This window comes from Corvus cornix, chromosome Z, assembly GCF_000738735.6.
Source record: "Corvus cornix cornix isolate S_Up_H32 chromosome Z, ASM73873v5, whole genome shotgun sequence".
Classification (NCBI taxonomy): domain Eukaryota; kingdom Metazoa; phylum Chordata; class Aves; order Passeriformes; family Corvidae; genus Corvus; species Corvus cornix.
In genome coordinates this window covers 74,097,171-74,111,956 of record NC_046357.1, presented here as the reverse complement: position 1 = coordinate 74,111,956, position 14,786 = coordinate 74,097,171, and the positions used below count along the sequence as shown (strand labels likewise).

Genomic DNA, 14,786 nt, shown 5'->3' with positions numbered 1-14,786 from the left:
GCAAATATCCCCAGAAGGATGGAAATTTGCTTCTGAGTTCAATGGGAATGAACTCCAATAAAATACTCTATGGCCCCTTTCCACGTATTGTTCCTGGTTTGCTCACAGAGTCTTAAAACAGGACCACAACCACTCCGGGAAAGATATTTATTTACTCATGTCCATGGAAAAATAGCTACACCAAACTGTTCATGAAAGCATACAGGTTGTATCCGAGCTGGATAAATACCACTACACCTCATTTAAGTTATGGAAACAGTGGGCAGCTATAAAACTTTGTGTAAATGCAAACGTTGGTCCTCTGAGTTCTTCGTAGTCAGCAAGCGTAGAGTAGGAAAAAGAGTTCTCCATTTTTAAGTGTTAGAACCAATACTGAATAGAGAACATCAAAAACCACTTAAGAGATTACCCGAGACCAAGATATTTTTAATCCGTGGCCTCTCTGCCTTTTTTTTGGATATCCAGCTTTGAGACACCATAAGTGGAGTAAATTTTCAGAAAGCCTTGAGCACCTGCTCTCTGAAAAACTGGTTGCATTAAGGTATCTGAAGATGAGCACCAAGAATTGCTGCATCCAAAGTGAGTTTGCATTAGAAATCCCAAATTCCCTCGAACTGGTACTTAGGGAGGAACTAGTGCTTTAGGCAGCTCTGAAAATCCTAGGCACCATGCACAGTGTGTGTTTTTCTCTGACACTGGCAGATTTAGGTAAACATCTTCCACCTAGACCACTGCAGATTTAGTGAAAAGAAGTATTTCAATAGCTTTATTTTCTAAAGGAGGACTAACTAAATAATTCAGGGCTAGCAATATGTATTATTCCTTTGATAGTTTAAAAAACAGATGTACTTTTTAGATACAAATAAAATGCAAGGAAACGAAGAGTTGTTTTTCTTTTTCTCTTCTAAAACTTAATGGCTGGTTTCAAATTTTGTCTAATAGTCTTGGTTTAAGACTTCATTATTTCGAATTTTCTTTTTCCTAATTTTTATTTATTGTGATGTGTAAATAGCTAAGAAATATTAAATATTGTAATGTTCTTTAATTAAGACAATAACATTTCAAAGGCTAATGTAAAATCAAGCTGCTAAAGTTTACAATTTCTCTGTCCAGCAGTTCATTTATACAACTGCCCTGAGTAGATGCTATTATGCTGCTTAGCAAACGGCCTTTAAGGGTTTAAAAATAGCTCAGTAAAGCTACTCAAAGGTAATACAACACTTCTCAGGCATCTCTAATTGGAGTTATGAAGAAAACAGAGTTTTCTCACTACTTAATTATTCACTCAATGACTTATACACAACAAAAATACAATTGAAATGTCCAGGAGAACTAATTGTGCTTCTTCCTATGTCTGGGACCATGAGCTTATTTTTCAGAAAGGCAAGATTTGAGATTGTAAAACGAGTCCTATTTTTGTGGACTGTTTCAGCTGCTTTTATTAAACTCTCTGTTGTTCCCATGTGAACCAGTGAAAACAGTTATTTGCTAACATATATTGTTGTGAGGTTTCTTTGCGAAACCCCACTGATCCCCTTTAACAAAAAGATTGCTTTATTGTAAAATTCCTGATATAATCAATTTTCAATGTTTCTCAAACTGGTGCAAATATGTAAAATCTGTGCTTTTAAAAGCTTCTGCTTTGAGTAGCCTTACACTCCATAATTGTGCCCTAGCAATTGTCAAGCTCTATTGCATGCCCCATTCATGAAAATTATAAGTTTTTTGGGATGACATAGCTTAAAGAATTTGAATCTAAAAGTTCCTTACCTAGAGCTCCCATTAAATTATATTAATTTAAAATATCTATGGAATGATATTTTCACAAAAAAACCACTAAAACAAAACAAAACCAAAAAAACAAACCAATGGGTTGGGGGGGGGGGGGAGGGTCTACGAAAATAACTCTTTACAGTAAGTAAGTAAAAGAGGTTTATCACAGTTTTGGTAGATTGCATGAGTTCATACCGAGAAAAAAAAAAAAAAAAAAAGGAAATCTTTCACACGTTCTCAATGACTTTTTAAAGGAAAACTTTCATGCTGTAGGTACACTCTCTCAGTTGTAGGCTCTGAAGCAGTAGACACCATACAGCTTGTGCTTCTTGTCAGGGAAGCCGACGAAGCGCACGGCGGCCTCGCTGGGGCTGCAGCGCTTCCGCGGCCGGGAGATGGGGTAGCGCACGCTGCCGTCCGCCAGCCAGCCCGCGTCGCAGCGGTCGTAGCCCAGCAGCTTCCAGGCGGCGAAGATCTGCCCCACCTTGGCGATCTGGGACCCGTCCTTCAGGCACGCCTGCACGGCCTCGTCGTAGGTCAGCTTGGTGGGGTGGATCAGGTAGTAGAAGCGACCTGGAGGGAAGAAGGCAGGAAGGACGAGCCGTTAGCGGCGCGGAGGTTGAACTCGATGATGCTGGAGGTCTTTCCCAACCTTAAATCCTGTGATTCTATGACCTCAATGGTGTTGCCTAAAGATTTTTAGTTTTTATGTACTTTTCATCTATTCACAGCTCTGTATACTAGTTGTGTAGCTCCTATCCTTTCTCCTTTTCCTACCCTTTCTCTTAGATTTTAGAGTAATAAGCTGACCTTCTAACACGCTCCTGAAATTCTGTTTAATCTTATTTTCAATTAGAGGACCTACAAGAAGGCATAACAGGAATTGGGGCATAGAAGCCCTTGGACCAACCCAGGGGTGGGTTGCTGGGGCAACTGAATCTCCAATGGGATGTACCTGTTAGATAGCCTAATTAATTAACCTTATAAAAATTGTAGAAATTCGATATCCGGTGTGCCCATAGTCCATGACTATGGATGCACCTAGAAGCTTCTAACAAAGTACTGCTTTTTCATCTTACCGTTTTAGTACTGTGACAAGGCTTTTTTCTCTTTTGATTTCAGATAACAATACTGTAACACTGACTTTTGAGGAGAAATGGAGACATCCCACTGAAGGATCACATCAAACCATGGTTCTTTTAAGGCTCTGGCAGCTGGAGTTTGTGTTGTTAAAAATATTGTGATTTTTTAATAAACTGAGTTGATAAATATCAGGAGGAAAGAAAAAACTAACCCAAAAAACCCCCAGCCATAAAATAGACTATTTGAACAAACAAATAAGAAAAAGGTAATGCTATATTTATTTCTGTTAATATCAAAGTATGGCATCCCCACCTGAATTTATACTCAGTGATAGCATTCAGGGGAGGGCAGATGGAGGTAACACACGGTCCTTTGCTCTCTGACAGGGTGGTGACCTTGTGTCTGATTAAATACAAACAAAATAATTTTATTTTTTTTGGTGAGAGAGCCAAGGTGTCGAACAGCATCTCGGGAGGAGAGTTTGAGCCTGTGGTAGACCAAAATTATTTCTGTTTTAAGTCTTCACCAGCAGTTCTGCTGCTCTGTTTCTCTTTAGGCATCAAAGGGTATATCCTCAAGGCAACATGGGGCTGAACTGATAGTGCTGCTAAGAAAAATGTGCCCTGTCTCAAGGTAATGAAAATATATGCCAGAAAATAAAGCCCCAAAAGCGAAGTCTCCCCTCCTAATCCATACACAGCAATGATATTAGCATTGATTCCATCTATCAAGGCAATAAACGTTCATTGTAAGCATTTCAGTCATTATACTTGGGGTTATTTATCATCACTGGTTTGACAGCCAAGTGGACTGCAGAGCAAGCACGTTCTTTGAAGGCATAAGAGTTTCCAAACAAATTCACAACTTTCCAATGTGCTTGCTCCTGAAGAGGAAAGTTAGCTGAAGAAAAGGAAGGCCTTTATTCTTGTGGGCACCTTTTAATTCCAAAGCACGCACTTTACTGCTTAATTAAGAATGTACTCCAGGACAATATCCATTTTCTGACTCATAAAAACCAGGTAAATATGCAGAACTCTGCTCAGTTTGAGATTACTTTCTTGGTGGAAAAAAAGTGGTGAGCAAGCTAAGAGTTATGTCAGCTTCAGATTCCTAAAAAAATCAAACAGGGTTTTTTTTCTAAATGAAGGGAAGTCAGGTCAGATGAAACTATAAAGGTAATTGAATTAACCCTGCCTTAAGGGTTGGAAATTGTATATCAAGACAATTGATATCAAGACAAGAACAGTTTAAAAAAAAGCCATTTACATTGCAGCTGTGGTGGAGAAGAAACTTTTTAAAAATTTCATTGCTGTCAGAGACAATATCTACAGAATTTCCACAGGAAAGTATTAAGAACAGATAATCATCCCTTTGTAGAACACTTTCTTTAACTCCATTTCAGCAAGTTGAGACTATTTACAATTACTATTGACACTAAAGAGAATGCTTATTAAGTGTAAACCTGTTACTGATACACTATTAAGAGGTTTCCCCAAAGCAAACAGGATTTCTGATTTAGGGGAACAGGGGTTTGGACTGATAGTGTGTAAACTTCACCTCGTTTATGAGTTCCTCTTCAAACCATATGTCAATGGAATGCAATTTCCTAGGGATTTGAAGCAAGGTCAGGCTTTTGACATATGACATCAATAATGAAAACTCCCCTATTCTGCTCCTTCCTCAAATAAGAGAAATTTAACAGCAAACCCCACAGGGGTGCAATGTGTATCCAGAACGTCTGATTACATAAAATTCCATTAATAAGCTCCCTACAGATTTTCAGTTTTTCAGCTGATAATAGGTGGGAAGGGTTCCTAGCTGTTCAATCTCTGTATTTATTAATTGGTGTAGAAGGAGAGGGAGGCATTTACTGTCTCTCTCTCATTAATGTAGTTGGGTCACTTCTGCAGAGGATGAGCCTGCATGATTTGACTCCTCACACCCAAATCATGGGGCAGACGGTTTGTGCAAACCTGCTCAAACACCATCTATAACAGCTATTTTAAGATTTTTCATGTAACAGAACAGCTTAAAGAGGAAAACTCCAGCCATTGACCTGAATACCCCACACCCTTGTGACTGTGGGTGTTTGAGGGATGAATCACACTTGGAGATTTCTTGAAGCTCAGTGCTAAATAGAGAGGTTTATTAGTAAGTTTTCTTATTTAAAAAAAAAAAAAAAAAGTAGTTTAAGACCTGGAGACCTGGTAAATATTTTGTCATCCAGTGATCCTCTCAAACAACTGATTTTGAACTAAATATGTGGGAAAAATTTTTTTAAACACACCAATACCAGTAATGATTCTGGTGAGTCAGAAGCAACCACTCCTAATAAAGGGTGTGTAATTTTATTTTGGGTTTATTTCTCTTTTTGGAACAGTAGCTACATGTTCCCAGTGATAAAATACCCTGAAATGGTCAAATGAGCAGTCAGCATTATTCAGACAGGGCTGTCCACACCTTTCTCCCATTTAAATGGCAGGGGTGGTTGGCTTATCACATGTATTGCTGTAATAAACAGGTGGCTCACATCTGTGCTTTTAACATGAATCTCTAAAATTTGTTGTGTTCTTAACTTTGTTAACATGAGATTTTTGCTTGATTCTCCTAGAGCTGATGAAAGATCAATTATGCACTATGGTTCTGTGGACAAAGTATATAACAAAATGAACGTTAATGAGCAGAAAGTGTGATGCAAGCTGTACTTGTACCTAGTTTTATTTTCTTTGGGAATGCTTAATTATAGAGGAGCTGATAAATGTATTTACATTTAGCTCTTTTAGCACTTTTCAGTGTGAAAGATTCTCATGGATTTTCCTTCAAAATAAGTACAGCTCTCCTTCAGAAGACCTTTGAAAATAGATAAAGAATAACCACTCAGCTCTTCCATTATATATTCCTTGGTCTGTAGCTATTAGGCTCTGTGGGGAAGACTGTAATAAAAGGATTCATCTGCATTTATTTGCTCAAATTGAACATCTGGAGGGATTGCATCCTATTCCTTGGGATGAGTCAAGGAGAGAAATTGGGGTGATCTGCAGCCCTGAAAAAACTTTGGATCATGTCAGGTTTTTCCACCACACAGGGCAGGAACCCTCAGCTTTTCTAAAGATGACATGGACTAAAGTGGCTTCTACTGGGCAGGACAAGTGAAGGAGAAGTTGGCTGTGAGAGAGCAAAGCTGAGCCCTCAGACATCAGGAAATTCCAGTGTGGAATTTCCAAGCTTAAGTTAGATACTCCCCACTTGGGTGCATTCATTTTCAACAGCCTTGATCAGCATAAGGAATGCAAAAACAGATTGGGAAACATATTGCCATCCAGTGTAGGCAGACAATATTTTGTTTTTTCGCAATATTTTGATGGATTTCACAGACAGCATTCGGTGTTACTCTTTGCTTTGTTTTATGGAACAGGTCACTGTATAACATTATAAACTGGTAGCTTGCTGGTACTACTAGATATAAAGTGTATGAAATGATTTCATGTTCTTGGACACAATACATGAACAAGCCTTGTATGAACCAACAGAAAGATTTGAGTATAAATCAGCTTCACGGGCGGAACAAAATGTGGAAGTATTACATTTGCCTTACTCTAAGAAAAGGGATAATAGAGGGCAATTTCGTAAAGTAACAAGATTATTTGATATTGCAGTTTTGCTCAAACTATTTCCTTGTGCAGGTAACAGAAAAGCATGTAAAATTTTTTACTAATGGCATAACCCCTTCATTTTTACCCATTATCTTTTTGTGTATCCAGGTAATCACAGATGGGATCCAATAATTCCAGAGTAAAAACACTGAACTTGGATTTGAATTAACTGCATTGATGATTGCAGTCTCATTTCTTTTTCGTAATGGCTTAAATGCCATGGGTTTTACCCTTCTTATTCTGGTAAAAATCACAATTTACATGTATTTCAAACCAAGACTTTTTGGTTTGACTGCTGAATTTTTTGAAATTGAGCACCCCTTTTATTTTTTAATGATGCCTGAGATCATAATATATTTGGGGATTTTCTTTCCCTATAGAGAACCCAGTTAGCAAGTATCTAAACCTCACTCAACCTCTTTTTTCTAGAAGCTCCCACAGCTGATATATTTTTTGAGCTGTCCTTATCCTTCCCTGGTCCTGTGGCCATTGGCATTTTCCCATCTCCCCTACACAAAGTTGAAGGCTCTGCTGTTTCCTATCAGGAGACTCCAGCAGCCACTGGGAATGCACGATGTCCTAACCACCTCAGATTTTCCTTGGCTGCTCCTGAGCTGAGAGAATCAATATTGGGTGTTGCAAAAATAGCTTTTTTTTTTTTTTTTTGCCTGCAGCCACTATCTTTGGCAGCTGGCAATCCCAGCCTGGTGGCAAAATAGGTCATTATAACCTTTTCCCTCTGCAGCAAGAGAGTTGACATATGCCATTAAACACGCCTATCCAAAATGCTGTGCTGGAAACAGGGAGCTGGCAGAGTGGCTGGGTTAATTGTGGATATGAAGGTGAGCTCGGGACAGGAATAGTGGAGAGCAGAGCAGGGACAGGTGAGGATAACATAATCTGGTGAGTTGAGGAAATGGAAGCTGAGAGAAGCAGAAATCTGGATTTTCAGCTGATGTCTTGAGAGACATTTGACACTGAGTCATGGAGAATATATATCCTATATCTCTATATCGATATAAATATACCTCTCTCTCTCTTTCTCTCTCTCTCTCCCCCTCTCCCCCCCACTGCTGTGTAATGTTCTGTCTGCAGACCAGTTTCAAGACTCAAGGCTGAGATTCGTCTGTGTCTTTTCTTTGATTGCTCTCCTACCTGTGCACCTTTTCCTCACCTTACCTTTCTCCTTCTCTCTCTTTCTTTCTCCTTGTATTAGTGCACAGACAATATTTATCTGTCAGTAGTTATTATTCTCTCTTTTTCCCTGAAATTATGTTTCTTGTTCCTTAAGAGATGCTATTCAGCTTCTGGTGTGTAAAAGGGTGGTGATCAGTGAGCAGTAGTCACAAGGTTTCACCCTGCAAGCATCACAAAAAGTGCGGCTATCACATTGTAATTATTTTTGTTTGATTATTTAATTCCTTGGTACCCTTCCTATAGTACAGGGTTAAATCTGTACAGAAGAGATGACTACATACAGGATTCCACCTTTGATAAATGAAGCAAGAAAAAATTGAGCCAGCATTTACTGGGATGAAGCAGTATGATAAAAAATCAGCCAAACTTTTGTTTCAGATCACTTTGAACCTAAAGTAATGTTGTTGGCTCAAGGATTTGTTTGGGTTTTTTTGTTGAGGCTTTTGTGGTGGTTTTTTTTGTTTGTTTGTTTTGGGTTTTTTGTTAGTTTGTTTTTTTTGTTTTAGTTTTTTCTTTTTCTAGTGTGTATTTTTTTGTTTTGTGGTTGGGGTTTTTTTGTTTTTTTGGGGGGTTTGGTTTTTTTTGTTTGGCTGTTTTTATTTTTTTCTAGGGAGGGTGGTGGAGACTTAGCACTGGAGCACATTTTCTGAAGCCAAGGCTTATGTTTATTTTTTGCTGTGCTGTAGGATGAAACTGCTTCACTGTGGATAAACAATCTGTGCATGAATAAAAAAAGGCCGTGCTCCATGGTCTGAGTGGTCTGCAAGGCAAACATGTGCAAAGTTGTGTAGGAATTATGCACAACTAGGGTGCTGTAGAGGATTGGGCATTCACAGCAATGCTTTCTAAATATCTTCCAGCCTCTAGATAAACCCTGAAATGATAGCAAGCTGAGACTGGGTCATTTAATTTAATTTCACACCTAAAGAAACATCAACTAATAGCAAAAAAAAAACCAGCTTGCAGTTGCTAAAGTAAGGTTTGCATCAGTCCATCCTCAGAGCAAAACTGATGGGAGGCTTGGCAGCATACTAAAATTGGAAATCTAAATTATTAAGGAATAAAGCTAGAAATAGGTTTGCTGATAAGGAACTCTTAGTCATATTAGACCTGGTACATAAGCAGGAGCTGCTTGACACTGCAGAGTAGGTGAAATGATGATCAGAATTTTGTTTTGGTGACATATTTAAGCAATATTAACAGAATTATAATTGAATTCAACAGGAAACCTCAATTAATGAACTTCAGGTATCTTCATCGCTTTAACCGAATTAAACTAGTTACACACCAACATTAAAAGGGTATGTATAAATTTTAGTGGGGTTAAAGGGGAAATATTAGAAAGTACTGCCACTATAAGTCCTGAGTTTTAAAAGCTACCTACATAAGCATGTGAGAAAGACGACTTTATTCTGCATGTGTGTCCTTGCAAATTCCACAAAGATTTTAAGTCATTTTTTTCGACTGTTTAATTCCTGACATTTTCCAGGCCCGACACAAGCTTTGACAAACCCAACACAACTTTCTGCCCTTGGAGTTCCTTGCCTAAGCGCAGTCATTTACGAGGGAGGGGTGAAGAAAACGATCTCACCGTTGAAGTTGGAAGTGAAGCAGAAGACGTCGTATCGGCTCTTGTCCTTGTCCCAGAACCCATAATTCCTGACGCCAGGCACGGTGTTCTTGCCCCCGCAGGGCTCCCTGGGCTTGGTGATGGGGTACTGCACGGAGCCATCGCTGAGCCAGCCGGCGTTGCACCAGTCCAGCCCCGACCTCCAGGCATCGTAGAGCTGGTCAAAGGATGCGATCACCGAGTCCTGCTCCACACACGCCCGCTGCGCCTCGTGGAAGTTCAGGTTGTACCGCCCCAGCCGCGGGGAGTAGGGGAACACCACACCTGTAGCAGGGGAAGAGGGAGAGTTACAGGGCACTGAAAGAGCAGAGTGAAGGCAAACAGCTTTTTCAGACACCAGAAGGGGAAATAAATGGGAAGTAGAGGTTGGCTCCATGGCGTGTGTCGGACTGTTGGTTTATTTCTGGTGCAACTACACGTTTTTCATGGAAAATTCCCCTTTATCGATTGTAAGATCAATTTCTCATTTAAAAAAAAAGTCAGTTAAACCCCATCTAGCTCTATTTTTGGATTTTTTTTTGTTTGGGGTTATTTTTGTTTGTTTATTTTAATTTTGTTTATTTGGATTTTTTGTTCGTTTGGGGTTTTTTCTGGTGTGTTCGCTTGCTGCTTGGTTGGTTGATTGGTCGGTTTGGTGGGCTGTTTTTAGTGTGGAGTGGGAGTAGGGGAGTTCCTGGCAGTTATTTAGAATGAACAAATTGTTGAATGAATTGGTGAATTTCTATGAATTATTTTTTTTTACTCGTAGACATTAAGATGAAATGTTTCAATCGACATAAAAGACCATTGTGTTCTTTGCATGAACCCTTGCCAAGATTTTCTGAGAGGTTCAAAACAGTTGCTTTTTGTATTTCACATTATTCCAGGAATGGGAGTGTCTACCTTAACAACAGCATGTCAAGACTAATCTGGTAACAGGCACAATTTTACCATCCTGAGGTCTTAAAGTAGGAACACTGTGGGGAAATGAAATCAGTGATGTTGTGTGGGAGACTTTTCTGCTGCTTTCCACCTGGTTTTGGGCAGTTTGCCACCACTCAGGGAGGGAGAACTTCTCACAGAGGACAGGTTTCCCCCAGTGCAGATGGTGGCACAGCCCTGGTAGGAAACCATGCGTGACGCCACCTTCCCTGTCTGCCCCTAGAGCACTGATGGCTTACCCTAAGAGAGGGACACTGTGCAAGGAGCGTGGACCTGCCAAATGCTTCCTTCCCCCCCAGAGGACAAGACACAGCCTGTCCCCAGTCCCTGTCTGGTGCTCATCGCTGCCAAGACGTTGCAGACAGGTACAGCAGAGAGACCTCATGACAAAGGACGTCCAAGTGGGGCTGGGAAACATGGGGACACCTCCAGAATTGCTTCCAAAGTGACGTCTAATCACAGTCACTGCCCTTATCTGACAGGCTTTATTTTCTCCTGCTTGTTTTATGAAAAAGATCTGAAGTTAAACTTTGTTTCTTGGAGCATGAAAGACGTTTCAGAAAACACTGAAGAACCACCTCCCCATGTGGCTTTGATAAAAGAGAAAAGAGAGACTTGAAACAAAAGTTTGGATCAGACCACCCTAATCTTTGGCAGGGCTTAGAAACTTAACCCAGACCTAAATTTTTTAGGCTTTAGCCTACTCTCATAATAAACTGAAATAAAATGGTATTAGAGAACATCCAGCTTGGAATGTTTATCCTCAGACATCTCTGTAGAACTAAGTGCTGTTCGACACAGGGGACACAGGATAACACATGAGGTGAGCCAAAAACTTTTCACTGGTATAAACATCCATCTTTCTTTTACATTTTTCCTGCTGATGGATCCTCTTGCCTATAACAATTTCATTGTCCTCAGGGCAATGCAGCATAGGATAGAGAAATTACCTGGTGGTCAAGCAAGGCAGTCACCATGTGATGAAGCCATTCTTCCTTGAGAACAATCTAACCCATTTCTGTATCTATTCCACCAGTTTCTTAAAATCCTTTTCCTTCCTCTTGTCTCCCTCACCCTTCTGTCATCCAAGTGTTATTTTTGTTAAACAAAATCTTTGCTATTACCAAATCTCAGTGACTTGGTCCAAGAAAATAAAGCATACAAATGTAAACTTGGCAGGGTAGTAATAAACAATATTTTGCTCTCCTTCATCATTTAACTAGAGAGTCTGCTTCAGTTCTTTCCTTTTGTAAATCCTTTGTTAGAGGGCTTTTCTGTTATGTGATGTTCTGAACCGCAGAGTATGAACGTAATTTAACAACATGTGTTAAATTTAACTTCATAAACAAGACGCTGAAGATGTTTCCTATTTTGCTGGATCTCTGTTGTTCCTTCATCATATCTTTGTTATGAAAATACCCATTTTTTGTCAGTGCTAATGGAGAGAAGTATTGCCTGGTATAATAAAAATTTAGCAAATGTAATAGGAGTCCAAGCTTTATTACTTTATTTGAAATCTAACACTTACTATTTTTTCAAAACTACATTTCCCCAGACAAGACTCCTTTTCCAGTACATGTGTCTGATTTGCATATACATTAAAAAAAACCCCTACGATGAGGAAAGATCAAGATATAAACTTACATACTTCTAAAAACTGAGCAACAGCTAACTGAGAACTATTTAAACAGATTTGATTCCTTAAGGTTTCCAAAATCACTTTTAAAAGGGGCTAACTATGTATGTAAATGTGTTACAAATCTGAGTTTGACAGTTTGGGACATAATGTTTTTATAACATAAATATGCACTAAACTGTAATATTAGCTTTGGGCTATACTCGAGCAGACTGCATAGAAGCCGATTTTTTGTTGGAGTTCATCTGCAGTACAAGCCTGCAACTGATTAGCATTAATTTCACCCTGAGGCTGGGGGGGGGTGGGGGTGGTTTTGCTGAGGAAAATTGACTGGGTATGTGTTTTGTGCACCTTTGCATTACCGTGCAATTTTTTAAACTTTTTTTCCTTCATTTCCTGATCAAACCTTGCTAAAATTCATAGTAAGATGTCACTATTCATATCCACATTCTTAAAATTTAGTGGTGCTGAGATTTAGTTCATTACAGGGTGTCTTCCTCAGTCCTGGATCTTACAAACCCGTCAAAGTCTAATCCATCCCATCTGTTCCTGAATGGACAAAAGCTGTCCTGAGGCTCATTGCTGTTCCCAAAGCACAGACTGAGCCTCAACTTCTGACTCCAGGCCTGTGTTCTGCCACTAGACAAAACACCCTCTCCCAAACGTTAACAAATTCAGCTTAAAAAAAGGAGGGAGATCAAAACTTCTAGCCTCAGAAGGTTAAAACCCGGTTACTTTGTGGGAAGACAGAGCTAAGGAGCCTTAGCTTGACCTCAGTGATTCCATTCCCTACCCTGAGGAAGCAGCTGAGCCCCGTGTGGTTCCTCAGTGGGGATATTAATTTCCAATATAAGGAATCATGGTGTGGCTGCTCTCCCAAACCCATGGTTCTCTGGAATAGGTTCTGCCCCCAGGGAAGCACCCCCTTGCCCCCCAAAAGAGAGAGGAACAACCTGAGACACATCAGCTTGGCAGAGAATGAATCTTTTAGTGAGAGAGGAGGGGATGTATGCACCTGTGACCAAGCAACTGCAGTCTAGAGAATGAATCCTGTAACGGAAATTGGGATTTCTACCAAATCAGAAGTGGATGTGTTATATAGCCTCCTCACAGGAACACCAGTATTTCTATGGATTTCTCATTCACGTGTGCAAATGTACAAGTCTTCTCCTGTTACTGTGTTTTTGGGGAATTTATTTGTGTTATTTGTATTTCAGAGTTTTATCTGCAGATAACCCCTAAAATTCAGTGCAGTTACTCAGCGGCTTCACACACACTGTCAGTGCAAGGAGTTGTAGCATTTACCCAACAAGGTGAGGAAACAACCTCAAAAAGCTCAACTCCTGTAATGATTTATGGCTGTTAATTAAGCCAGCACCACCCACAATTAGCAGTTGCAAGAGTATTGACATGTAGGAACAAAATAACACGAATTTCTGTTGATCCGTATGGGGGAAAAAAAAATCTTTTCACAGACAGAGTAAAGAAATAGGCTTCTTCAGTTTTAGCCAAAACTGCAAAGTAAGTTTTCTTGCCACCAGTGTAAACACAGGGCAACAGTAGGGTTTGCTATTTACTGTTCTGTAGGGTACAGTTTTCTGCTGGCATACACTCTATGGCAAAATTTTCCATGCTGGATTCCTAAAATTCCATAAAAACCAGTAAGCCCCTCATTTTCACAGAGTCTCCATCCCCATTTTCCTGCCTGTCAGGACTGCCAGCTGTTTGATCATTCAGCCGCTGCCAGCCAGCAGGCATCAAACTCCCCAAAAATGAAACTGAACCTTGAAGTAGCGTTCCTCGACCCCACAGCATCCCATAACCACGTTGTCAGTGGGGTTGCTTACTTCCAACAAATAGAAACACACAAACTAGACTGATCTGGGCTAGGGCAGATTATTCCCTTGTATTTCTATAGCCTTTATAAAAAATATGGAGACTGTTGCCTTTCTTTGCTCTTCTTAGCCTGACTGCTTCTAAATTTTTTAGCACTTTCCTTTTGGGTTGTCAGTTTCAGATATTTTTTTAAACTTTTTATTTCACCTGCATCTTTCAAGGACCATTCCTCAGAGCATGTACAAACACAGCTCTGTCTGCAATGACCTGTCACAGAAGGAATCGCACTGGTCTGTCATGACTTACTCTTGACAACCCTCTCTTGGGTCTTACAAGACTTTTTGCTCTGTTCTAGGGGCCCACAAAAACTGTATCCTATAAAATGGGTTTTTCACCACAGAGCAGAACAGATTATCACACAAAGAATATTTGAAACAGCTTTTTTTTTTTTGTGTGTGTGTGTGCATGAATGTAACAGCAACACTCAGAGGAAAGAAAAATGACATTTTTAGGCTAAATCTGATTTCTCCTGCTCTTGAGAGCATGGAGTTGACTTCCTATTGGTTTCGTTGCTTATATCCTGCTGAAGACCAAATGAACAGATTAAAAAATGATTGTTTTGACAGTTTGGAAAAATTTGTTTATATGAGGCTGATGGATCTGTTTGAGCTATTTTAAAGTAAAGAGTCTGGTTTTGAAAGGGAGGCCTGGGTTTTTATTTCTGTCTTGGACTTAAAGGCCAACATACCTTGAAGCAAGAACACGAATGCTGGTGGTTTTTGGTTCTTGGGGAGCCACACAAAGAATTAGCTTCTATATAGAAGCTGCTTTCTACAGAGGTTTTTAATGACTTTAAGCAGATCTTCAAATTCCCACTAGCGTTGGAAGTAAAAAGTAATTATTTTATAGCCTGTATTGCAAACTTTGCATGTTCAGCTCTCACCTCCCTTTGAAGAGAGAAACCATTAAAAAAAACTCTAATAGTAAAAATCTGCCTTTGGCTGTTTAGCATTGTCCCACTTTCTCTGTCACCTCTCCCACGGTTCTTCTGAAATAA

The 14,786-nt window shown here is 39.7% G+C and overlaps 1 protein-coding gene across 3 annotated transcripts in view; it reads right to left on the bottom strand.

Annotated features, from left to right (window-relative positions):
* Positions 1 to 1,863: 1,863 nt before the first annotated feature.
* The window catches only part of HAPLN1 (hyaluronan and proteoglycan link protein 1), a 55,485-nt gene continuing 42,562 nt past the window's right edge, over positions 1,864 to 14,786 (bottom strand). For all 3 annotated transcript variants that reach the window (XM_010409863.3, XM_010409866.3, XM_019292120.3), the window contains exons 4-5: positions 9,298 to 9,600; positions 1,864 to 2,346 (exon numbers count right to left, since the gene is read on the bottom strand). In XM_010409863.3, the coding sequence (XP_010408165.1) occupies positions 2,057 to 2,346; positions 9,298 to 9,600 (593 nt within the window). In that variant the 3' untranslated portion in view covers positions 1,864 to 2,056. The remainder of the gene's footprint in view (positions 2,347 to 9,297; positions 9,601 to 14,786) is intronic.